We start from the raw sequence: 27,456 nt of genomic DNA, 5'->3' as shown, positions 1-27,456 counted from the left end.
TCTCAAATGTGCTTAAGTACAAATAATGTCCATTTTCATCACCCTTGTCTCTCTGCAGGCCCTGAGGAAGACGAGGCCCTGAGAGGGAGGAAGGGCTTTCGGGGCCAGCCGTTGGTCAGCCAGAGCCCTGAGACAGAGCTGATGCTGGAGGCGGACGATGACGCTGTCAGTCTGCTGCAGGAGAAAGAGGTGGACAACTTGGCAGGTGAGTCAACCTATACACAATACACAGCGCAATCTGTATGGTAGAGACGGTTCTCCATTCAGCATGCATAGTAAGTTAAATCATACATCAGTTTCATGACGGTTTAAAGGCTCTATGTGCCACATGAGTTTGGATTAAACATTTTTTAGACATAATTTGTTATTTTATTGAAATTATAAAGTCATATTCAAGCATACCTGTAGGTTTACCTGCACAGAGAAGTCCTGCCAGAGGCACTTCATCTGAAATGTCTGCATAGTTCCACGTTTGGTAGCATTTATTTATTTATACATAGCTTAAGCGTGGCATTTTGTCAGAATGACAGAATTTGAAATAGAACAGAGATATAAATGTATCTTACCTGTCAATCTAGAGGCAGACCAGTGTAGTTAGTGTGGTTACTTTGTGTTAGGACTGTGTTTATGTTTTTCTGGCAGCGTGTAGGCTTAAGTATTGCTCTGGACAGTGTTACATTTTATTTCTGCTGAATGTTTATTTATTTATTTTTTAAGTCTATAGTAAAACAAAATGTTAAATATGTATTTCTCTTCTTTTTTCTCACAGCAAATTTCTGTCCCCGGGTTTTTATTTCCAGAGGCAGGTTTGGCTATTTAAAGAGATATTAACCCTTTCAAAACCACTAATATTGCATTGAATCAAATTTATTAAATATGATTATTATAGAATTAAAGCAAATATGATTCTAACCAACAATCAGGAATCAATCAAGATCAATATAGATGAGTTCATTATTTATAGTTACATACCTTTTCCAAAACTTAATCTGCTAATAATACTCTGGTGATTTTTCCTTTGCAACTGAAATAGTCTAATCACTATTTTATTTTAATTTTAAGGAGGAATCTTTTTTTTTTTTTTTTTTTTTAAATCACTTGGATTTCCATTATTCTCAGCAACTATAATAACAGAATTATTACTGACTGGTTGTCTCTCAGTGTTAGAAGTGCTTTGTTAACGTGTTACATTTTTATCAGCTCTACGTCGGAAGATGTTATATACAGTATGATATATGTATTGTGAATGTGTAGCAGACATGTTATTAATAATACCCTGAATAATCAATGCCTCCACTCGCGCTCTGCAGACCTTCATTAGTCATTGAAGGTTAAAAATGAGTGGTGAGATATTTATGTGTCTGTAGAAAATCCAATGCCCTAATTTATCTATTTATTTTCTTTACTATCTGAAGTGTTGTATGCATGCATAGCTGATCATGTTATTAAAACTCCCAGCACACAACCTATTTAAACTCATTCACAATTTATAAGCAGTTCTTCATGCCATTCTACTTTTTTTTTTTGGACTCTAGGAATTCCTTCATCAGATCTAAATCAGGATTGCCTCAATTACCTCTAATATGTTCCCACCAATGTTAGCCAATTCGCAAAGCAGGAATGCAGACTGGTGTGTTCCTGCTGTTCTTTTTCTACCATCTATGTTAGAAGTAATATTACTGGAATCCAATCAATCATAAATCCTGGCACAGCTTATAAATTCCTGAAATGTTAAATGAGTACCATCAAAAGGATTAATATTAAGCATCAAATGCACTGATTTTGTATCCATCACTTAAAATGAAATGCAGCAATGCTTTAGAGTACTGATTATTTTAAAGGCAACTAGCCTCATAATCAGTGTAAACCTTTAATTACATGCCACTGTTGGTTTGTGCAGCATTTGTGGATGAAAAGGCCCAAATTTGTTTCTTTCAGTATATATTTATGACTCACGACAAGTAGGCCTATTTTAGTGACAATCTTTTATTTTTTTCCTACTCAGCATTTAGTTTCAAAAATGTGGGTTTTTGCTTGTATTGGGTGTGTTTTATTACTCTGTTATCCGAGTTGTGTATCATCACCACAAGGGGAGCCATGCCATCTGTGTCAGTATGCTGTGTGTGTGCACTGTTTCTATTTTGACAGCAGGCCTCCACGCTAATGCTAGTGCTAATGAGCACAGTGTAAACAACAGGCCAATCAACAACAGCCTTCTCACAGCCAATGGGAGGGGCTCAGTTTGCCTGCAGCCAGTTAGAGTACAGGATCTGTCTGAGTGTATTTACACCCACAGCTAAACATAGACAGAATAGGTGTGATGTAAAGAGATACTCTCTCTCATACTTTTTCTCTTTCATATCAAAAAAATTACATTTTAATTAAAACACGTGTGTGTGTGTTTACATATTAGCATGATATTACCACCATATTTTATCAGGAGGCTACACTTATATATTCTTTACAGGCCTATTGATCTATTTCATATTTGTACTACCAAACAAATAATTGTCTTATTTTCATATTCGTATTAGGCCCCCTGAAGTGGCACACAGAGAGAGAAAACATCATTTATTTTCCCAGCATGCCTTTGTCTCGCCACACTCCAGTGACATCACAGTCGATAGCGCGAGGCAGTCTTTTTAACAGCTGACGTCAGGACAGAGCGCAGCTCAGATATGCTGAGTACAACTGCACCTGTTTCATTCCAACATGATAATCTGCTAATCCTCACTGGTGCTCCGAAATCAACACTACAACACTAGAACAAAGGCAACACAAATTAATCAAATAGACTTAAAGGGAAAAATGACAAAGAACAGTCCTTATTATTATTATTATTATTATTATTATTACGAATAGCATTTTTATTTTATTAGCCTGTTTATTAATTTTGGGGATATCGTAGGTATAGTACTATAGTATAGTATAGTAAGCATATAGCTAATATTTATATATATATATATATATATATATATATATATATATATATATATATATATATATAAACATAGCTAAATAAATGTCGTTCATACGGTTTTAGCCAATCGAGAAACGGTCCAGTCCCAGCGGCAGATGAGAGTAAGCTACATTATGTGTAGCCTGATCGCTCTGATTATGTAATATGAACGTATTTTTGTTTGATCCCAGTTTTTTAAAGGTCTCTTGAGGATTTAGCGCTAATCCTCTCTGCGCATTGGATTAATGCTGTATTGTCTGGATTCACAAGTGTCCCTCTAGGCCACGTTACAATTGCCTCTATTAAACGTGTTATGAGAGGGGCATGATTCGGATTAAAGGGTTCACTAGCTTTTCACAGGTGAAGCCATGTTGCCTTGTCGAATTTTTTGCGATCGCACAAAATGTTTATTCGTTCAACATAACTTCTCATAAGTGAGATTTGATTAAAAAATGTAAAATAAATATAATAAAATGGCGTAGGCCTATTTCCTCTGTTAACAACATAGGCCTAGGCTATTTGGAATAATAGGTGTTGAGTTGGCGCCAGTATAGGCTACTTGTGGTTTTATTCATCGGGTACTCAATTTTCATTCAAAGTCTACTCAAAAACATTTATTTTTTATTTATTTATTTATTTTTGTGTGTATTCATTTATTTCGCGTAAAATCTTCGTATCGTAAGCATACCTTTTCGTTTATTTTCAGGCTAGGCTATGTCTTCGATTTACAGTGCTGCTTTGTTGCTACACAAATAGCCTAGTTTTTATCATAATATCTTAATATAGGCTACCTAATTGAAAACTGATCTCGTTTGTAATATTTACTGGAAAGCGCAATGGCGTTATAGCTGGTACAAAAGGAGGCAGAGCGGCTTTGGTTTCTACGAGCGGTCGGGGAGAGCAGTGAAGGAGTGCTCTGGGAATTGAAACCCAAATCCACTTGTAATCTTGCAACAGTATCGGGCATAATTGGCCGAGGAGAGCAGATTAAGATTGATGAGACGTTAAAGTGGCTCTTTGGAGTTCAGGGGGATCGATAAATATCCCAATTTCAAGAGCCTCTCCTCACATCCAGGACGGACCCGTGGGCTGCTACAGGGGTGAACTAATAAAAGACAGAGGACTGGTCAAAGAAAAAAATTTGGAGAGAGAGAGAGAGAGAGAGAGCGAGCGGGCGCGCACTTGGGATTAGATCCTAGTCATCTGACCGGAGGTCAAAACGTCTGTAAATATTTTAATAACGTTTGTAAGGTCAATTTTACAGGTTTCATATCATCAAAAGTGAATTTCAACGACTGATTTGATTAGGAAGCGCATAAATGCGTATCACCCACATATGATTTATTTTTGTAGCAAAATAATGAAAGAAAGTGACTGTGAAATTATTGCCGTTAGTCCGATACGTTTACATGTTAAAATAATCGAAGGGATTTTTTTTTTATAGCCAGTGCTTCAGTTTAGAGTAATTACTACTCAAATTATTCGCTTTAACAATTTAGCCTACATATTTTCCTCATTTCATTTTCATGTGCATGCAAAACTCTGCATCATATTTAGCCTACCTTTGGATTAGATGAGAACAAAATATTACTAAAACATTTTACTAAATGAAATAATTTTTGGTGTAAATCGACATTATTTTGAATAAACTACATAAGATTTATTTCGCAGGACACACATGATCATTCACGCCAGTTGGCTATCGCTATCGGGTCCAAGTCTACAAAACTGTATTTGAAAAGACACGCTTGAAAATATTACAAACACATTCTAAAGAAATGTCACACATTGTTTAATGTAGGCCTATGTGTATAAATAGGCTACATAAGCTACTAACTTGCATTACGCATCGTTTGTTGGTGACTGCCTTGCGAGAGGCTACTTTTTTTCCCCCTGTGAAAATAAAAATCTCTTTCCTTGTTATAGGCCCTGTTGTTTTGAGCACCCCGGCCCAGATTGTCGCCCCGGTCACTGTGGCTCGTGGGACTCTCTCTATCACTACCACGGAAATCTATTTTGAAGTGGATGAAGATGACCCAGCCTTCAGACGCGTTGATGCCAAAGTAGGTTGCATTTGTGTTATGTATTTGCAAGTGTGTACACGTGAAAATACCAAGCAGAATCGCACTCCTAATGACATGGAATAAAATAAAATATCATAAAGTGTTTAACAATCTTACAGCTTTATTAAAACCATCAATTATTTAATACGTTAAAAATAGCCTTTTTCTAATTCGAGGCCCATGCCTTGAATGCCCCGTGAGGCCAAGCGCAATGACTATTCTTGATTTTGTTTTAAAGAGGCTTAGAATACATGTAGTTTTTACTAAACCTGCATTCATGACCAAATATCACTTACGATGATGATTTATGTACAAATATAGCCTATGTAAAATGAACCAAAGCTTGCGCGTTTAAAACTCATAATCGCGTAAAGCGGCAGTCCTCACTTTTGTCATGAATTACATGGAATAACATTGAGTGAAGGAAATATAGTCTAAAAAGTTGTAAGTTAAAAGGACATTATTGTAGCATTTATAAATGAAGGGGTGCATTTCTGATGTGTAGAACTGTCATGAGAGATTTTTATCGTTGAGCCACACATTTCTGCAGTGCATATCATTTCATCTTTGTCCTTATTTCAACAGTCACTGTTCACAGGAAGAAATGTTCTCTCTTATTTTCTGTTTTGGTGTTTCCCCCGCTTTTTTATTGTGTAAGAACCAGGCTACATCGTTTCATTTTTATGCCGAAGATCCAGATGCTTAAAGATCCCCAAAAATCGTGCCTATTCTTACACTGCAGTATTTATGCATCATGAATCATTATTTGGACACAAATATTAATTTGTTTTTATTAACTCTTTAAATAAACTCAGAGACAGATATAAAAAATCAAATCACAAAATGTTATATTCCAGTGTTTTTCAAGTGCATTATTTTCAGGTATATTTTTTTTTTCATATATATATTCTCAATTTCAGCCTTTTATCGTGTAAGCAAGGTACAAACAAAACGGTCGAATATACTTTAAATAAGAATTCAAGTATGCGTATGGAATGTTTAGGAACGTAACAAATAGTACCATCAAAATGTAAACTTTAGAATTTTGCCATTGACAATAGATTAAATCGCTGATGCAGGTCTAAATGTTTTTTCTTCTTCTTTCTCTCTTCAGAAATAATCCAGGCGAATGTTAAAACAGGTGAAATTATACTTCTATTTACGTGTCACAGAACAACATTCACAACTGCAGACCACCGGATTCACAATCTACAAATGTGTCTATTTACAGTATAAAATGTACAAGTTGTATTCTGTCACGTAGCTTTGTTTAGGTAAAACGTGTTGTTGGGAAGGGCTCGTTAAAAGAAAAGAAAGAAACAGTAATACTGACAGGTAGCCATTCATTTTGATTGTTGATACAATTTGCTCCCTCCTTAAGACACAGTAATGTCACGTGAAGTATTTTTAAACGGAGCTCTCTAAAATATTTTTTTTTACAACAGAAACAACGTGGGTTGGTTTCAACAGTGACCATTTTGTGGAAGAGTTCCTGATTAGCATCGTCTAGGCCTCAGAACTTTGATCAGGCAGACCTCCTATTCACAAACATGCCGTTTATTTTTTTTTTTTACCTCAGAGTTTCTCCAGGCTTTTAGGGTTGGTTAGAATTTCTCTCGCCAGTCGCCAAGTCTGTTTGGCAGCGTTTTCAAGGGCCGAATGTGGCTTTCCTTGAAAAAGGTCTAGGTTTGGCAGGAAATAATGAGGGCATCTCCTGCACTGCAAGCACGAAATGAGCTGCAATAAAATCCCGTTCAGTCGATCCCCGAGGCAGTTCTCGTCCCAGTCCGACTCGCGCGGGTGTTTTTCGCACTCGTAAGACACAAGAGTTTTCATGTGGTAGTTGTTGAGAGGCTGCCCGGGAAGTTCAAGGTGACGGTCGCGCAACGTCTTGAGCAGGGACAGACATTTCTTCCTGCACCCTCCCAGGAGCAGGCGGTTCTCCGCTTCGGCGAACTGCAACACCCAGGCATCGCTCTCCGCCGAGCTCTGCTTCCCGTTCAACGAGTAACACTCCTTCGATAAGAGATTGAAACCCTCGGCTTTAACTTCTGCCACCCGGTTCGGACCAGGCCACGGGATGTGTGGCAGCGGCCAGTGGGCAGCGCTGCGCGGCCATATGCCGGTGCACTTGAACGCGGGGGTGATCTGAACCACGTATCTGTCTCTGATGCGCAATTTCACCTCGCTGGTGTCCGCGACCATTTTAACCACGTCCCTGTAGCTGCACTTATCCACCGCCTGCGCCACGAGCGTCTGGAACCTGGAGCGGATCTTGCGCGCGGACAGGTATCCCGACGCCGTGATGAACTCGACCCAGAGGGACATGCTTCTCTTCCGCCCGTCGCTTAGCTTGAGCACGGCGCAGCCCGGCAGAGAGCCGTCGTCCACGAAGTTGAAGACCCCCATCTGGTTCAGATACAGGACCACCTCGAATTCTGTAGGGGAGATGACCTCGAGCCCCTCGAAGCGGTTATCCATTTCGTTTAAGGAGCTGATAAAGCGGGGCTCCTGGACCTCCACCTCCTTCAGGACGTCTGAGACCACCTTGCACACCTCCCGGATGGTCTTGGAGATGGCCGCCTTCCGAGACTGGCATTTCTCGTTGTAGTATTTATTGAGATGATACACCAGCTTGGCCTGGGCGGCGATCATATTTGGACAGAGATCCGGGTTGTACACCGGAGTCTCGCAGTAACCCGAGGGATCCAACGCGGCTGTTTGTACAGGAGCCAATTTTAGAGAAGAAAGTGGACTATTTAGAGGGAAAAAAAGGGGGATTATGAAATAAAAAAATAGCTTTTTATTTGTGCGTGGAGCACATGCACAAAGTCGGGCAGTTAAATCATCGGCTTCTGTTTTCAATTGCGACCAAAAAAAGTCAAACCCCTTGCAAGTCAGCAATTAAAAGTCCATACGCACGGATCAGTAGTTCAGCAAACCTCTTGTATCCACTTGCGGTGTCTTTTCTCTGTTTGCAACAAGGGTTAGAAAGTGCAGGGTGCTCTTAAGTGTGTGTCCTAGCTGTGTTGGTGTGTTTTAGACTCCGAACTCACTCCTGTGAAATTATAAAGGGAGGGTTTGAGAGCAGCTCGTCCAATCACGGCTCGAGTCGTCACTGCCTTCAGTTTATTGACAACAAATTAATCCTCCGCTTTTATACACAACCAAATCTTCGGGTGGAAACACACCTACACTTTGGAGGGAGAAGATACAGGTCTATTCGCGATATATGCGGGCTCTTCCTGCTATTCTTATTAGATACAGACTATGCCTGTTATTGTTTATTTTCTTTTTAACAGAAATAATGTCATTTCATACGTTTGAGAATAGAATATTTAGGATGTATATTTTGATAGACATTTTTAAGAGTTTCATTTTCATTATCGCTCTGGATCTGTAGGCTATTACAATTCAATTTGACGAAAATATAATTTGTATTTTATTTATTTTTTTCTCTCTGTAGAGCATAATGTTTTTCGTTGACCTGTTAATTTTCTTTTTCTTTTGGTGTTGTAGTATTGTTTCACGTTCTGTTATATTCGATGTTTAAATGTCTTCATTTGATATCATATTGCTACATTGCGTTATATTTCTTAATAGTGCATGTTATTTAAAATTCGCTTTGAATATTATACCAATAGAGATGTTGTTTTAATTATTTTGCGTTATAAATATGATAATGGATGTAATGGTAGGCTAAACACGACACGTCTCAGTACAGAACGCCGGAATCTTTTCTTTCATTTTAAATAGCCTATTTCAAAAATTAATCCGTGTTATTTATTTTCTTATAGGACGGCAAATGAAGCTTTAGGCTCAGTTAGGTTAGTCGTGTCGTCGTCTTACTAGCTTTGATAGCGTATAAAAATGATTAGGATAAGTTTTTGTGAAGTTCATTGTGAAATGAAGATGAAGGCCTTTATAGTTTAAATGTGCGTTATAAGGCGTTTTCCCTAACATATGGAAAATTTGTCGCATTTTGTTTCTAATTAGTTATTTTAATTTTTAATTATTTAAATAAAAAGTATAGTTTAAAGTTTTATTTTTGCATAAAATATAAGACGTTCCAGAGTGCTGTGGAAAATATAAAAGGAGAAGCGTCTTTTTGAACTTTTTATTGAACGTTTTCTTGAATGTTTTTGATTTAAACTAGTTCTTTATTTGTTCGATGGGAAGAAAAATATTATCCTATGAATCCTAACTTCTTTTATTGTTTTAAATGAACTGCTAGAATCATAGATTTTTTCTGTTCTTGTTCAGTGTCCAAACAGTAGTCACAGTTCGTTGTAATAGCCTACAACTTTTTGAAGTGTTCTTTCAAAATCTCATGCTTTTATAACGTGCCTGTATTTTCTTATTTGAACCTTTCATTCCAATTTTTTTTTTTTGTTTCGGCGGATTAAACGTTCAAAAATTCCACTGTAAACGTCATTAAATATTTGAACGATCTGAGAGAAAATTCCTCAGATCACGATGTCTGGAAAAAATCTTGTGTATCATTGCGCGAAATGCAGAAATAGCTTTTTTTGCGATATTATACATGAAAACAAACAACAAAACAACGAGAACACCTCGTGTTTACATGTTTCGTGCCCTTTCCATATCTTCCCATCACACGACGCGGCGCATATCGCACTCATTATGAGTAAAAAAAAACATTTTAGACAAGTTTAAATGTTTTAATAAATATAGACTATTATATATATTTATAGTCATGTTGTAGCTATATCTATGCACATGTCTGTTTCAAGCACATAGAGCAGACTGTTATAGGTCACTGTACTGAGGCATCGCAGTCAGTTGGCTCCAGCCCTCACTGTAGTCTGCTTGGCTCCTTCTGCTTGGATGATTTTGCCAACCATAATTAATAGAGCTCTGCTGTTTGCAGGCAGAGATCACACTTATCAGTTCGCCTTCGCCTCTGTCATGAAATGAAAAGCAAGGTGAATGCTGTTTGGGCCTTTGGCAGGGATAAGTATGTAAAACTATAGGCTATTTAAAACAAACGCTGACAAAAAAAAAAAAAACAACTTGGGAGATTTTTTAGGGGGTGATTTGACAAAAGAAAAGAAGAAAAATACTTTTATGCTGACACTTTTGTTTCATTCAGAATTTGTTTGTTCTCTCTGTTTAACCCTGCTTCCACCTCAACCACCTCTCTCTCTCTCTCACTCGCACACACACACACACACACACACACACATTACATGGCAGGTACCCAACCATATCAGATCAGACAGTCTCCCTCCCTTCACTGGTTCATGCTCTGATGTGTTCAGCTTTTGTATGTCTGAATCAGTTGCTTGTCTATTGTTTGCCAGTGTGTTACGGTAAATATCAGTACACTGTTATAGTATCTGGCATAATTTCATCTCGGATTAGCTCCTGTTAATATTATAACACTCTCACACTCAACATTGGAAACTGGCCTATTGCAAATGAAGAATGTACTTTATGAAACGGAACTCAAGTCGGTGTTTATCAGTATTTCCATTTCAGAGTTTTATGATATTGTAATACATAATTGTCCAGGATCAGGTCCAGGAAGTTTATAAACACACTTTAAAAAAATTAACGAGAGCTATTCAGTATTGGAAACTTTTCTGCTGCATCTTAAATCATTTGAATACAAAACAATTCAATACTGTATACGTGACTCAAGTGTCCTGTTAAGTGTGACCTGGAGGCACTTCAAATCCCCCTTGACCTCGAACCCCCTCTCCTCTCACGCACTCTGCGTCTGCACAACATTGCGATCTGTGTGTCTTCGTGACATAACACACTATCCACAGGCTTTGCTGTGTGATATATGAGGATGTGACAACAGTATGGCTGCTATTTCTGACCCAGCGAATAGGATGCCTGATTGTGTTAATCAATACAATGACTCCGGCTTCCGCCCCATTTTGGACGAGCATATGACCCAGGAAACGTTTAGCTCGTTGAAGGCCTCTTTGTTCTGGAGTTTCCTTGCCAATGATCTCTTCATTTTTCTCTCTCCCTCCCATCTCATCCTGAAGAGCGATTCTCCTGTCAAAATGGTCAGGCGTGCTGATAAAGGCCCTTGTCAAACACGTGTACCATGTTTAACTATCACAGAATAGTATTGTTTTTAAACAAATTGATGATTAAATGAAGGTCACCATCTTTCAATTTTTAATTTAGCAGTTTGTTATAATGTAAAGATTCTAAATGAAAAAAATAATTTCAGTATTTTTAAAACGTAAATAGATTATTATTTTACTTATTTTTTTAAATCATATTACTTTTTATGGGTTTTATTCATTTGAATGATGTTAACAATGTGATTTTTTTTCTGTTTCTTTGATTCCTTTTCTTGGTTTTATGTGTTTATAAGAAGATTTTAATATTTATGAAATACATTGCAGAGAGTGCTGCAGTTTTTGCATCACTGTATTTAATTAGAATCCCTCATTAATAATCTAACATACTAATTAAAAAAAAAAAACATCACGGGACATCATTAGATAGCACTTCTATGTAGCTAAAACATTGTATGCCAATATTAATAGTACCAGGAGAGTTATTCGCCGATTTGAATATATCAAGAGCTTTAGAGAGTCCTAATTGAAGTTAATAGTCATTCTCCACACTGATATTAATAATCCTATTATTCATTCACAAAAGGAGGTCAGCTCAGCTTTATTTCATCATCATTCACGGACAGTTCTTTACACTGATCCCATCATCATTTTGCGACAACGAAAAAAAAAAAGAAAAAAGAAAAGAAAAAATGGATCTGAGCCAAAAGGCGTCGCTAGGTCAAAGCACAGATTATCGAGTGCACTTAATGGAGTGGAGAAGTCAAATATAAATCATATTAAAGGCCCTGCCATTTAAGACAAGCAATATTAGTGTGGAGCTCGGCGCTGGTGGGGATTGCATTATACAAGATGGACACTTATTATGACATATCCCTTTCAGCTTCCTGCAAATGGATATCAAAATTGTCATTGAGTTTTCTTCCGAAGCGAATTCGGTTATTCCAGGCAATATGGCCACACTGCAGGGCTCCCAGTTAATTTTCTCTTGCCTATCGGCTGTCAGCCCCCTACCTCTCATGCTTTGAATTCTCTCCCTCCATTTGTTTTATTTTCCATGCTGTATTAGAAGCCTCCTCTCGGGGGGAGTTTGGGAGGACAAAACCCACCCTGTAAAATGCAGAATTTTTTGGTATAGCGGACTAGATAGGCTAAAGCGAAACAATAACCCTCAAGTGCAAGGGAGAGAGAGGAACGTTGGAAAATTAATCACTTTTTTGAGCTTTGCCATCACCCTTTCTCCCCCCACAGCAATATGCGTTGCTTGTCAGCTTCTCTGATTAATGACGTGCATTTATTTGCATAGATTTAGCATTGATTTCATTAGTTTATTCAAAAAAGGACCTTTTGATTTTAATGTCCTTTAATCCGAAATTTTACGCATTTGAAGATTTTTTGGGGCGTGTTCACTTAGATGTAGGTGCATTCACAAAATCAGCTATTCTGCATATGTGGGGCAAATTAAAGGGATCATTTGCACAAAAAATGAAAATTGTGTCATTTACTTATTCTCATGATGTTTCTAAACCTGTATGACTTACTTTCTTCTGTGGAACACAAAAGAAGATTTAGAAAAATGCATTGTGCATATTTCCCCCTCAGTACAATGAAAGTCCTGTGTTGTTTTGGACCCCATTGGCTTTCATTGTTAAAATAAGTTGGAAATGTCGTGAGATTGAATAAATGTTGTCAGAATTTTCATATTTTCTATAAACTGTTCAAACTTTCAAAAGTTTCCCATGAAGCATCATTTCCATTTTGTATTCAGCAAACGAATCCCAAAAATTTAAATTGTGTCGTTTCTAAACCTGTAGGACTTACTTTCTTCTGTGGACCACAAAAGGAGATATTTTGAAAAATGTATTTGTGAGGTTTTTTCATCTCCATACAATAAAAGACCTGTGTTGTTTTGGACCCCATTGACTTTCACTGTAAAAAAAATTCCTTAAAATATATTTATTTTTTGGTTCTGCAGAAGAAAGAAGGCCATATACGTTTGAAACATCATGAGGTTGAATATTTTCATTGAACTTTCCCTTTAAATTTCTATAAACTCTTCAAACTTTTGAAAGTTTCCCATGAAGCATCATTTCAATTTTGTATTCAGCAAACGAATCCCAAAAAAGAAAATTGTGTCTTAAAAAACTTGTATGACTTACTTTCTTCTGTGGACCACAAAATAAGATATTTTGAAAAATGTATTTTTGTGCCTTTTCCACCTCCATACAATGAAAGTCCTGTGTTGTGTTGGACCCCATTGACTTTCATTGTTAAAAAAAAAAAATCCTTAAAATATATTTCTTGGTTCTGCAGAAGAAAGCAATCCATATAAGTTTGAAACATCATGAGGTTGAATAACTTTCCATGTAAACTGCTATAAACTTTTCCAACTTTTGAAAGTTTCCCATGAAGCATCAATTCCATTTTGCATTCAGCAAACGAACCTGTTTATTTTCATCTGTTTGTTTTCAAGCGGCGTACACAAACCCCAAGCTCGGTAAAACACCTTTAACAAGCGGCCGTCACAAGACACCAACCTCTTCAGCTCCCTGTGATTAATCTTAATGTCTTGGAGACATCCCATGTTTAGAGGTTGAGTCCGTAATCATTCGCTCACTGACCCGATGATACTCAACCAGAACATCCTCTCAACAGCCCCGGTGAGGACAATGCCTTGATGCATTTCAAATTAATTATACCGCCCTATTCTGAGAAGCACGTGCGCTCAACAGCCGGTTCTGGAGGGCGAAAACAAAGAGAAAGAAAACGAGAGAAAAAGACTGCATTTTTTTTCCCAGGTTGGGGGGCTCGGGTAATGAAATGCTGGTGGTTGAAGCCCATGATGAAATTAGGCCATGTAACCCAAATAAGGGATGAAGGCTTCATAATTGCCAGTCCTTGAGATCTGAGGTGCTGGGTGCCAACTGTCAGAGCTGGGCTAATGATGACAAATGTCTCTCTATGCAGATTGCAAAAGGGAGGAGAAAAGGTAGAAGGGGGGAAGAAGCCGCCGCAGGAGAGCGAGAATAAACCGAAAAGAAAGTGAGCAAACTGCAAAGTAAGACAGGTGCTTTCTAGCGAAACGTCTCGTGAAGCGGTAAAGACTAGATAAAGCCTTCAAGAGAGGGAGGTTACTTTTTTAATGCTTTAAAGTATAAGAACAGTCAAATCCATTAGATAAATCACTGCAGAAGTTAGTAGGACAGACATTTAAATTACATTTTTAATCTTTCAACAATAGCGTTTCTCAATGCACGTGTGACCTAAACTTGTATTAATGTAGAGTTGCTGCCAAAACAAAACGCTAAAAATACCCAAATCATTTGTAACCCTGCAACTCTCAGCTGCATATTTTATTGCTCTATCACAAAGAAAGTCATAAATTTGTCTGCACTTATAGGTTAGCCATTGAAAAAGCAAGAACCTATAGTGATGCAGTGAGGTCCAGCTTTCCCCAATTTGTTGCATGAATGGCTTTTTGAAAAGGTTCCCACTTGCTACAAAGGAAGCCCCCTTTTTGTTTGCCCTCTCCCCATCTGTGTCATCTGTTGTGAGGGGGGCGGTTTCTGTTCGAGGGAGGGGGCGGGACCGAGGGGTGCTCCCTGGTGACCGGGGCCAGTTGTTTTATGGACTCGATGTACTGGCGCAGGCAGTTCATAAGTTGCCAGTTCCTTTGTGTAAGACGACAGGCTGACACGTGGGAGGCGACACAGCCATATTGACGTATATCATTTCCATTAATAACGTGGACGAGCCCCCGCCTCGTTTCCGCCTGCTGACTTATACAGAGAATCCCTCCACAATGACACTTAATTGACAATGTGAAATGGAGAGCCGACTGGCTGGGACAGATTTTGATGTTCTTTTATGGAGATGCAGTTTAAGATTTGCAAAATTACTGTAAAAGTGGCAAAGCAATCAAAGTTTGTCACAACATTTTCGCACAATTTTAATGTCAGTACATGTTATTTATGCAGCTATATATATAGGCCTATATATGTATAAATGATTATTTTGCCACTTTTACTCATCTAAGAATTTATATACTGTATGTATATGTGTATATATATATATATATATATATATATGTATATGTGTGTGTGTGGAAATCAGAATTTATTGCAATATATAGCCACTTTTACTCATCTAAGAATATATATATATATATATATATACAGTATATAAATTCTTAGATGAGTAAAAGTGGCAAAATAATCATTTATACATACATACATGCGCACACACACACACACACACACACACACACACATACATATATATATATATATATATATATACATATATAATTTAAATGTATATAAATTATATATGTATATGACATTAATTATGTATAAATTCTTAGATGAGTAAAAGTGGCAAAATAATCAAAGTTTGTTGCAATTTTTGCAACATTTGTTTTGATTTAATATGCATATCTTACACTATAGCTCTACAAATCTGGCTGGTAACAGAAGCAGGACTCTGTTTTCCATAATGCTGCGACATATGGAGCTAGTGGCCGGTGTTTTATATTACACGCTCATTAACACCACATGAGCTGTTTTGTGACGCTGACACATAGCCTCAGTGAAGGTTAAAATGATTGATATCCTTACCTCTGCTTTATGTAAAAGTCTGATTTCAGGGCCAAATGAATTAGGAAGCTCATTTTATGGTCAGTGGTGCTTTTAAGAGTAGGCAATGACAAAATGACTAACCAGTTAATGGGTTAGCCTCTTTTAAGCTAGCTAGTGTCTGATATTTACATTTTGATAGCCTATAACAGATTGAAAGGGGCAAATTTGTTATTTAATTCTCAGATGATAGCTTGTTTAGGATTATATGTTGATTGCTAAACTTAAGCAAGTTTGCAGATATGTTAGCATTTTGCTATTTAGCTCTTTTCCACCTGAATCACTGTGAAATATGCCAGACTCAAAGGCATAATACTTCCCATTGGCCTCCTGTTGTAGTGTTTTGTTGGATTTTTTGGGGTTCCAGCTTGAGGTGGCTCTCGACCGGCCTCATTACTGTAGCGGTTGAGCCAGCCGGCTTCCATAATCAAAATTCAGTAGGTGTGCAGCTCCTGCTGAAACTCCTGGAGAGGGCAGGGGAAGAGCTGACATGCCGCTTCCTGCCTTGAGGGCTCTCTCTGCACGCTGGAACAGCCCTCGGGCTAAAAGAGCCATCCTGATGACCACGTGCTCTCCCTACCATAAAACATTCAGCAGCCAGCTAGGTGTCTTATAGTCTGCTTTAAAAAATAAATACAAATTAAAAAATGAAGAAATGAAGGAAAAATATATGTATGGACAGTACAGTAACATTTAATTACAATAATAATTATTGTTATTAAAAATAATATATATATATATATATATATATATATATATATATATATATATATATATATATATATATATATATATATATATAATCCTGGACCACAAAACCAGTCTTAAGTCGCTGGGGAATATTTGTAGCAATAGCCAAAAATACACTATGAGTCAAAATTATAGATTTTTCTTTTATGCCAAAAATAATTAGGATATTAAGTAAAGATCATGTTCCATGAAAATATTTTGTAAATTTCTTACCGTAAATATATTTAAAAATTTGGACAACTTTAAAGGCGATTTTCTCAATATTTGGATTTTTTGCACCCTCAGATTCCAGATTTTCAAATAGTTGTATCTCGGCCAAATCTCAATTTCAAAAATTGACACTTAAGATATATATATAATCTATAAAAGACACAAATTTCCAATTAATAGTAACATTTAATTTCAATAATAATAATTCATATTATTAATAATAATAAAGGTAATTTTTTGCGTATACACATAATCATATGGCTGTTGCCACAATTTTTTCACTATTTTAAGCAATAAGACAGTCAAGAGGCTGCATTTTATTTTATTAAAAAACACTAAAAACAGTGATATTGTAAGATAATATTACAATTTAAAATAACTGTTTTGTATTTGAATATAATTTAAAATGTAATTTATTCATGTGATGGTAAAGCTGAATTCTTAGCAGTCATTGCTCCAGTCTTCAGTGTCACATGATCCTTCAGAAATCATAATCTTTGCTGACTTGTTTTTGCAGAAATTAATTAATTAATTTATTGAGCCGTGTGTGTATCTATATACACACACAAACATGGGCAGTATACAATATATGCTCTTGACTTCTGCACTACACTGTGCTGAAATTCAAATGATTTTATTATTGTGTCAATTTAGCTGTTGGCGGGGCTGAGTGCGCACAAAAACAGGCGGAGGTGTTGACACCATCTGACGAACGCGGATTAGCCGTTTACAGAAGCTGTAATATGATAGGTCAAGGCAAGGAGGCGCTTCCTGTACGACTCCGGCTTGGCGTAATGAATGATTGACAGGAGAAGGAGAAGCTGCCAGTTGCTGGCAGAGGTGCAGGCTTGATGGCTGCTGCAGAGCTCTGTGGATCCCTTGATCATGGTGGGCCGCTCCCTTTTCATCCGCGCCCACAACTCTGCCAGGAAAAGCTGCTTTTCCTCCCCCCACCTCCTTTTCATTTTTTTTTTTATTCCTCTTAATTTGCACATTTAAGACATTTTTATTTGCTTATTTGCAATTCTCTTTTTATAAATTTTTTTTGGGGGGGCTAAAGAAACTTCACTCCCACTTTCTATCCGCCTCCCCTCCCTCCCTCTCACTTTCTCTGACTAGGAGTCTTTCTCTTTCTTCTCGGTTTGCCTTTGGGCGATGAACTAATTTCAGGCTCTGTAATTGCAGCGTGTTGTACACCTGCCTGCTATTAATTCTCCCCCGTCATTCACTCTCTCCTTCTTAATGAGATATTATTGTAATTATTGTTATTATGGTGTTTGGCGTAATTAACGTGATTGATGTTGGTGCTAGGGGAGGGTTTATTTTGGCATTTGAATAGATGAGGGGATACTCTTCGATCACACAAGACGCGACCGAGGTGCGCTGGTTCATTCCTCTAGTCATACATAATGGATCCAGTAAAGTTGAAGGTTATTGTTTCAGAAATATCACATCCTCTTGAAGTATTATTATTCACGAGTATGTGAACCAATCTGCAAGTTCTGGTTTGAATGGCGCACCCCATGTTGCTGTTTTTTTTTTTACCAGACTAGACTGGTAAAAGGCCAAACAATGGCCAGTGTGGAACTTTACTTCGATTCGTCACTCGGACCCTGTGAAATGCAAATGTGTCCATCTTTCGAACGGAGGGCTGAGGCTTTTGCCCGATCCGATTTTAGTCAATCTGTTGTGTTTGAGGGCAACAAAAAGTTCTCAGTCCATTTGATCCCAATCCAATTGTTTTGGTATTTTGTGGCTGATGGGAATACAAAAGGAGAAAAGGCAGAAAGCCCAGAATCATTGCTTCCAAGCACTGGCAATCCAATTAGAGGTTTGATAAGGGTCATATTAAGGGGTTTTCATGCTAGAGGTTTTTGTGGTCTATGTTCAAGATATGAACAAATACTGCTTTTTTTTTTAAGTGGTGTTATTTCGTTTTATTTAATATCATTCAATTTCCTGTCACTCAAACAGTAGAGCATGGCACTAGCAATGCTAAGGTCATGGCTTCGATTCCCAGAGAAAGCAAGAACTGTTAAAAAATGTAAATGTGTAGCTTGAATACTAATAATACTCTTGTCTCCCAAATTCTCATTCTGCTTGCATTGAAGCGTAAAAGCTAGGCAGCACTATAGCTATGTTGTTTTCTGTGTATGTATGAAATGGCTATAGTCAAAGCAATATTTCTGGACAGGTGTTAGATACCTGCTGTTTTAATAGGCAGATTCCCCTTGAGGTCTCATTATAGCCCATAGTCTAGGGCAAAAGAACAACCCCATCTCTCAATTATATTCCCCTATAGCAGATGTCCTTGCTTCATATTTATATAACTTTTAGTTGAAACCCTAGTCTGCATTCCATAAGTCCTGAAGTTTAGATACCCAAGATACCCTTAGGACTTAATGAGCAACATATTTCAGGTTGCCTGGAGTTGCAGGGACCCTGTTCTTGACATTGCATGTGAGCGAATAGCAGGGGCTTTTGTTTGTCCTCTTCCCAAGCCGTGGATCTTTGAGTGGGTGACAGCCATTTAACGCCACACGACCTGCGTCTCAAGAGCCACCGTCAGGGCCCTCTCCAATCCTGTTAAGTACAATTACCATTCATGCTCTTTCCATGCTGCTTTGAACTGCTCCAGGCCTGTGTCCCCTGCAGAGTTTGGATGTGGACAAGAAACACACATTGTACTATAAATTTAAGAGTTTAAAACACTTAAAAGTTGTCTTAAAAAAGTTGATGACGGCTTATAGTTTGAGCTCCAGTGATGATGGAAATAATGAACTGTCAATCGGGTAATAAATAAACACAAACCAGAAATTTCATTTAAATTTTCAATTTCAATTTCATGAACATATTTGGAAAGTTCGACGTTCTGAGTTCTGTGAGTTCAGTTTTTATCTTTTAAATATTTCTGTCATCATGTTTCCTCCCCAATAACTCCAGCCTTTCTCCTCTCAGCGTCTATTGAACGCCCCAGTGCATTCAATCGCGTTCAAAGAGAGAGCTGAAGAAAGGACGGAGCATAATGCTTAATAGGTGCTTTAGTAATTCTGAAGTTTTCATAGCTTAATCTGTTCTGAAAAGCTCGGCAGAGAGAAGAAGGCCCTGCAAATGGCCCTCAGAGTTAATTTGATGTGACTTCTGTACAATAAGGCCGGCGGAACGCTAGAAGTCCATTCTGCCACGTTACCTTTTCTTCCATCCTCCTTGGACCCTTGGAAACCGCTGCCTAAATGTTTCATAAGACGGCCTGTGTAAGCCACTCAAGTATTCTCTTCCTACAATGGCTACTTTAAGACTATTATTACACTGCGCTTGAGCCAGAGGAGAGGATACAAATAGCAAAGCTTCGGTCTCTCTTTGTTGCAAGTCTGGGATTGATTTAGCACAATTGGGAGAGTCGTTGTGTTTTAAACACACTCATTGTACGCCTCATTTCTCCCCTTTTGCCTTTGTTAAAGTCTCGGCTTCCATTTTTGTTGATAGCTGAGGCCCAGACACAGTGTGTGCTTACTTTGGCAATTGCATATGAATAGATATCAGGCCTCATGAGAACACATTACTTTGAGACTTTGATTGCTAGTAAGAATTTCACTACATTTTAGTTTTGAAACTTCTCAAGCAGGTTTCCCTGAATGCATTCTCCCTTCTGCTATTGGTCAGGGTAACCAATAGCCCCGCCCCCAAACCCCAAACGCCATTGGTTTAGCCAATGTTGCTACATGAAGCTGCTCTGGTTTCTTAAACAAAGCAAAGTTTTCAGGTTAAGGAGTAATTAACTTATAAATGGCTTTTTACAGTCGACTCTGCATATTGTCAGTTTTTGCTTCGCCAAAGTCTTCAAGCAACACACAGTAGTGCTGTGTCTGCTGAATGAATCGCTGTTTTTTGCTTTCATCGGTTTATTGAATGATTCAATGATTCTCTCATAAATGAATCAGTGTTTCGAACGAATTTGTTGAGTGAATAATTCAATGACTCACTTACAAGACAGTGGTGTAGTTCCTAAATGAATCTGTTTTGAACGAATCAGTTGAATGAATTATTCAACAAATCATTCATAAACACAGTAACTTTGTAACCTGCAGAAAGGCTGACTGAAAAATCCCAACCACTTTAACTCAGGTAATTTTGCATAAAAATACACACTTCACATTCAAGTGGTATTGATTTAGAGAGATGTTTTACACACATGCCTAGCAAGTGATTAGTTTTGGAACAGTCCCAGAGTTTCCCAAGCGGAAATGACCGGAAAATAAAGATTTTATCCTACAGACTAAACCTCTCCCATGTGACTCTCCACCATTAATCAAGATCTCATTTCAGCACAAAAGCTCAATCAATGAGGAAATGCCTATGATCCAGCTTTGGGGAACATTTACTCTTATGAGTAATAAATCACTTAATGAACTTGCTGTCTGTTGTATACTCTCATTACAAGCATTTCCCTTTTCAAATCAGGGATAGAGAAAATGAAACAGATATAGATGTTAATCTCTGCATTCTCCTCTGTATGGCCTTATGGGGGTTCAGAAGAGACAGCATGACTTAGGCTCCCAGTTGAGATACACATTCACTGCTGAACCAAGAAGAAAGAAGTGAAGCCACTTCTATTTTCATTTTCTGCAAAAGAAAAATCTCTCTTCCTGTGAGCTTAGCGTGTGTTGGAGCTAGCATGTCTAGGTCACTAACCCTGGAGAAAACAGCTTGCATTAATATGCTGTAATCCAGTGTAATTAGTCAAATAGCCACACGCCAAGCAGATTGTCACAGGCTGTCAGCTTTGGCAGGCTTGCAAGATGGTCCGCTGTCCCGCTGGCCAGCAGGGATACCACCGAGAGCACATACACGTACGTAACACCCTCATGCTTCATCTTAGCAATCAACCACGGGTCATCAGGGGAGATCATTTTTGTCTGACTGCAACATAATGATCTACTTATTTCATTGTGTATATCTAAAAACAAGATGCATGTCTCAAAACTGAGTCCAATCATTGATTACTCTGAAAAGATGCTGTAAATTGTGTTTACAAAATTGCAATTAATTGCGAGATTTAACTGCAAAACTTGGTTTTACCATCAAATGAATTTAGTTCCCCCTCCATCTTGTTCCTTTCAAGACTTCCTCCACCTCCATCTCTTCCTCATGGTGGGGAGCGATATGCAAAGTACGTGTGCGCATGAAATAAACACAGTCAAAATAATTATATCAACACCAGTCTTCTCCTCCCACTCCCGAAATCCTCTAGGAAGCGTTTGACATAAGTTGACGAGGGTTGTCCAACAGCCCCATCAACGCCGCCCGGAAAATGTCTCCATGCGGCTCTGGATTAGCGAGGGTAAAAAGATTTAAACTATATAATTACAAGGGGATCAAGTGCAAATTATCTACCATGCTCAACAGCCAGATTACCCTCCACTGTTTCCATTTTACTTGCCCCTGAGGATGAAAGCAACACCACTCCCACTCAACGCAGAGACTTCCTAGCATATGCATTCAAGTGCAAGCAGCTATTTTTTTTTCAAAGGTCTTATTGTGCCAAAATATTTATTTGTATGTGTTTCTCTAGCAGAAATTATTTTATTTTATTTTATTTTATTTTATTTTATTTTATTTTATTTTATTTTATTTTATTTTATTTTATTTTATTTTATTTTATTTTATTTTATTTTATTTTATTTTATTTTATTTTATTTTATTTTATTTTATTTTATTTTATTTTATTTTATTTTATTTTATTTTATTTTATTTTATTTTAGGGGAGGAAGGTCTTGATATGGCTGCTAATCTTCAATGTGTTTCTGTTGGCACTGGGGAGGAAACCGTTATGATTTCTTTGTACTTTGCTATAAAGGACATGGAGAAATCTAAAGGGGTGAGTGAGATTCTTGGAGGAAAAAATAATAGATGGTGTGAGTTTTACAACAGCCGAATTCGGGCAAAAGTCTCATTAATCGTAGGGTGCAGTATGAGACTCCTCATACTCGTTTCCAGATGCATTTTGTGTAATATATCCATTGCATTATCTATACACTCAGTGCAGAGTAGATTACTTACAAATTGTAGTCCATTACTGATCACAGATTACATGATGAAAACTGTAGTTAGTAACAGAATTTAGGTTACTCATTTTAGATAATGTATTCTGACTCCTTTTTAGATGACTTTTTACATCAAACTTGTTTTAAGCTCACCATTAAATGCACAATATTGATATAAAAAGGCAAAGAGAAAAAAACATTATTTAAACACTTGAACACTAAAAATAATATAAATATTTAATTTGTTTACCTGCATGTCAATGTGACCATTAAACGACATCAAACTGTAAATATGCAAATATGCGAACTTCCTCAGACTTGCATAATCATTTGTTTCATACATGGTGTAATTGCATGAGGGGTGCCCCCTCCCCCCCAAATTCAGAAACGTGGTTTGCAAAGTTATTTACACAACATTTGTGAATATAGTTAAAACTAAATGCTATGACACAAAGTATCGATTCTGATATTTTCCGAATGCATCGCGAGAATCGATTCTGAGCTTAGATTTTAACAGCAGATGGCACTGCATGCCTTAGAAACAGCCGTACTCTGCTTGTTTCCAAATCCTTACACACACTTGAACCTAAAATAATCATTCATAAAATTCGAAAAGGTTGAAGCAATTTACAGTGGGCTGTGTTTACATTAATCTCGCATCATAAAAGCATTCTGAGCTGAAATTACATGACTCGGCCGAACGCACAAGCGCTCTTCAGCATTCTTCTTCACGAGTATTTGAGTGTGCAGACAACAACTAGAGTAGAGTGCCATCTGCTGTTAAAATCTAAGCTCAGAATCGGTTCCAGAGGAATCGCGATGCATTCGGAAAATATCAGAATCGATCCAGGAATCGATTCTGTAACGACTTATTCTCCCAGCCCTATTATTACCCAGCTCTGTCTACACTACATCAATATGTGCTTGTTAAACATTTGATTTCAAAACCATTGGCCTTAATAGAGACTTTGTCCTCCCTTTGCAGCAATAACAGCTCTGGAAAGGTTTTCATGTTAGAAACATTGCTGCAGGGATTTGCTTCCTTTAACAAGCATCAGAGGCCAGCTGCTAAAAAAACCCATCCAAAAGGTGTTCAGCAGGGTTCAGGTCTGGTCTTTGTGCAGATTAGGCAAGTTTTTCCACAGCAATTTTAGTAAATCATCTGTGTATGGACCTCAATTTGTGAGAAGCACATTTTGATGTAGAAATAGAAAAGGTATGTGCAGTTCTACAGAAAAATGTAAGCATCTAGCATAACCAAATAGCCAAATTTGTTCATTGGGAGGGATCTCGACGTATTTTTGGGTGTGTAGTTTATCTCTTTTAGTTCCACCTTACTGTTATTTGATGTGGAAAGCGCAGTGCTTTGTTTGCGACTTCTCTGTCAGGCTGAAGAGAGGCTATTCATCAGGCCAGCGCGATTCCAGTCATCTTAAGCGTGATGAGTCTCTTAAGAAGGGCTATTAGTGTGGGCTCAGCAAGTGGACCCCAAAGAAAATTACACTCCGTCTTTTTAAAAAGCCTTTAACACAAGCCCTCTCAAGCTGTTTATCTAGATTAGTGTTAGCTGCATGTGTACATATGTGCCTGCGGGGACATTTACAGCCTTCATTCTGCTCATTGTTTCCTTTTTTAGCCATTTTGATTTTTGATGAGCTTCTCTTTTCCCTGCAAACCATTATTTAATGAAAATCAAAATGGCTCAACCACATGAAGATTCCTCCATCACCGACATATCTGTTTTCATGGCACGCACACTCTCAAGAGCACGCCCGAAATACGGCCCTCGCAGCAAAACCATTATTGACAAACTGGGTTGGACATATTAGGCAGTGATCTGAGCAGCGAGCAGAGCTCATATTCATCCATTTATCACCGCGGTCTCGCTTCGCGACTGAAACCGTGTCACCCCGACACACGCTCTCACACACCCTAAATGTATGTTGACAGTGATTATGCAAAAACCATATCCTCTTTCCGGAGATACCTGCTCTGGGAGCCATTCCCCTTTACTGGGGCTGAAAAATGGATTGCGTGAGGAGCGTCCAATGAGAGGCTTCTGATAATCTGAAGGAATTTTAAATTTTGCTTATTTTCACTCCTTAAAGCACGTCACAAATAGAAGAGATCAGATGGGAAATACAGCCTTTGATGTGTGTGTGTGCGTGTGTTTTCCTTTTAGAGTGTTTTTCGTCTTTTAAAAGCATCTACAGAAACTTCTGGTAAACAGTTTGAGATACAGATCGATGAATTTTCTAATCATGCTTTAGTTTTATAGTTTATTAATGTGGTTTTGAAAGAGCTCAGTATTTTTCCCTCTTTTATTTATTTTTTTATAAATCAATTGTGCATTAAATTATATTAAATTATGTTCACCTGTGTTCCAGTTGCGAGTTGCCCAACTTTAAAGTGTATTCAGCCATTTTTAAGTGAAATGCCAAATTATACCAAGGCAATATTTAAACAAACAGTACGGTAAAACAGTAATTTTGTTAAATATTATTGCAATTTAAAATATCTGCTTGCTATTTGAATATATTTTAAAATGTAATTTATTTCTGTGATGGCAAAGCTGAATTTCCAGCAGCCGTTACTCAGTGTAACATGATCCTTCAGAAGTCATTCTAAAATGCTGATTTGATGCCCAAAAACGTATTATTATAAATGATTAATGTTAAAAACAGTTGTGCTGCTTAATATTTCCTGTACAGGCTTTCCAAATGAACACAGTTATTTCACGCATCCTTTGAATTGGAACGCAGCTTTGGTATATTTGATTACAAACATTTCAGTAATTGTTTTGGAGCACATGTTGACCAAAACCACTAAAATTAGTTTCCTTGTGATGTGAATTAAGGTTGAAAGGGCAGCAGCAGCTTTGAGGAAGAACTATGTAAGCATGAATTTGGCAGCGACAAGGCTAGGTGAGAGGGCACGGCACACACACACACACACATTCATACACATAATGGGCAGACTGGAGTACACCTTGTCATCCTGTGCTATTTCTCGTGAAGCCAGTAGCCAACAACAGCCGGCGGTAAACAGTCCAGACCCCCACCTGTTCAGAAACAGAGCCTTTGGTAAAGACTGTCACATACTGTGCTGGTCTTTCCTCTCTACAGTGCCACAGCATGTCTGCTTTCAAACTCAGCTGCCCCTTACAGCAGACACTCTGTACCCTGCATGCAGTAAAGGACATTTACAAGCTACAAAAGTCGCTCAGCCTTTTCGTAATGTGTCCGTTACTGCCGTTGAGTGGCAGTGATTGTTTTAAAGGTCTCTTTAATTTCTGTTTAATCTCTTTAAAGGAGCAACCCACCGACAAATAAAAATTGCCATCAGTTCACCCATGACATTTCACGGCATTTTTGCACCGAAAAATATTGGTTCTCACACGTAACTGATCACAGTGCATTTATTAAGTTTTAATAGGCAAATGAGATTTTAGAGCTTGGTTAAGATTCAAATGGCTTCAGAAAACATAAATATATCACCTGACAAACGTTTACAGTACAATTACATGCAGTTTGAAAGTTTCATGATAATAATAGGAGGAATTAAAATATTTATAAATGTATGTTTATTAATATTAAAACAACAATAATCATAATAATAATAATAATTATTATTATTAAACCTTTCAACAGAAGTATCAGACATAGTCATATGGGCTATGGTACTTTTATGTTTGTTTGTTTGTTTGTTTATTTTAGGTTTTGACTTTGGTTTTGTTTTCTGTGTTGTATTATTTTTTGTTTTTTTATGTTTTTAAACATTTATTAGTATGTAATAATAATAATTTGTATTATTATTATTGAGCCTCTAATAATTTATTTTCAAAGTAAGTGTTAGACATACTCATATGGACAATTTATTTATTATTTTTATTTATTTTGTTTTATTTAATGAGTTACATTTAGGTGCTCAATGTTTTAAAATGTCATGTAAATTAGTTTTGGTTTCAGTGTTTTATTATTTTTAGTAACAAAATTTGTATAAACATTTATTAATATGTAAAAACTATAATAATAATAATAATAATTATTATGATTATTGAACCTCTAATAATTTATTTTCAATGGAAGTACCAGACATATTCACATGGACTATACATTTATCATACTTTTATTTATTTATTTGTTTGTTTTCCTTTTGGATCTTGACATTGCTGTAGCACGTATACTTTTATTTCCAAATGTCTCCTCTTGTGTTGTACAGAAGAAGAAAAAACAGTCACACGGTGGGGAAAAACATTTAGGTGAATAAACAATGACAGAATTGTCATTTTAGGTGCACTGTTCCTTTAAATGTTTCTATGTGCAGGTAAAATAACTGTTAGGCTGTGGGTTTGAACCTCTTTAGCTCATATATACATTTTCTCTCACGCACCATAGGGAGTAGTCACCATTCTTGAGATGAGACAAGTGCTCTCACTTTCTGGACACATTTTCCCCTCTCATGCCACAAACACACACACACACTTTCAGTCCCAGCAGTGGAAGCCTATTAGACAAATCTGCAGAGAGCCCAGCAGAGGTGCTATGATGGCAGGTTGTCAGTGCGACAGACGACCGGCTTTATAAACATATCAGTCATGCTGGCTGTTCTATCCCCGGCCAGACTCAGCACACATTTGACACAGAGAGGGATTGCACTCATCTCTCGAGGGGCTGTGTGAAAAATTGTGTCCGGTTTAAAAATGACGGATCTTTTTGATGTATTCACCCC

The 27,456-nt window shown here is 37.5% G+C and overlaps 2 protein-coding genes across 16 annotated transcripts in view; one reads left to right on the top strand and one right to left on the bottom strand.

The window, feature by feature from the left end:
- Window positions 1–27,456, top strand: part of nbeab (neurobeachin b) — a 294,439-nt gene that overhangs the window by 197,331 nt on the left and 69,652 nt on the right. For 10 of the 15 annotated variants that reach the window (XM_058799708.1, XM_058799697.1, XM_058799695.1 and 7 more), the window contains 3 exons: window positions 59–205; window positions 770–802; window positions 4,886–5,022. In XM_058799708.1, coding sequence (XP_058655691.1) covers window positions 59–205; window positions 770–802; window positions 4,886–5,022 — 317 coding nt within the window. The remainder of the gene's footprint in view (window positions 1–58; window positions 206–769; window positions 803–4,885; window positions 5,023–27,456) is intronic. The other 5 variants (XM_058799707.1, XM_058799700.1, XM_058799699.1 and 2 more) reach the window with 1 other exon arrangement.
- mab21l1 (mab-21-like 1) lies at window positions 62–8,249 on the bottom strand. The gene is made up of 2 exons (XM_058799709.1): window positions 6,597–8,249; window positions 62–174 (listed from the first exon to the last, which is right to left on the bottom strand). Exon 1 carries the CDS (start codon window positions 7,675–7,677, stop codon window positions 6,598–6,600), a length of 1,080 nt encoding a protein of 359 aa, XP_058655692.1. The 5' UTR covers window positions 7,678–8,249; the 3' UTR covers window positions 62–174; window position 6,597.

The sequence above is a fragment of the Onychostoma macrolepis genome, chromosome 15 (genome assembly GCF_012432095.1).
Source record: "Onychostoma macrolepis isolate SWU-2019 chromosome 15, ASM1243209v1, whole genome shotgun sequence".
In the NCBI taxonomy this organism is placed as follows: domain Eukaryota; kingdom Metazoa; phylum Chordata; class Actinopteri; order Cypriniformes; family Cyprinidae; genus Onychostoma; species Onychostoma macrolepis.
This window is presented reverse-complemented; position numbering and strand designations above follow the sequence as displayed.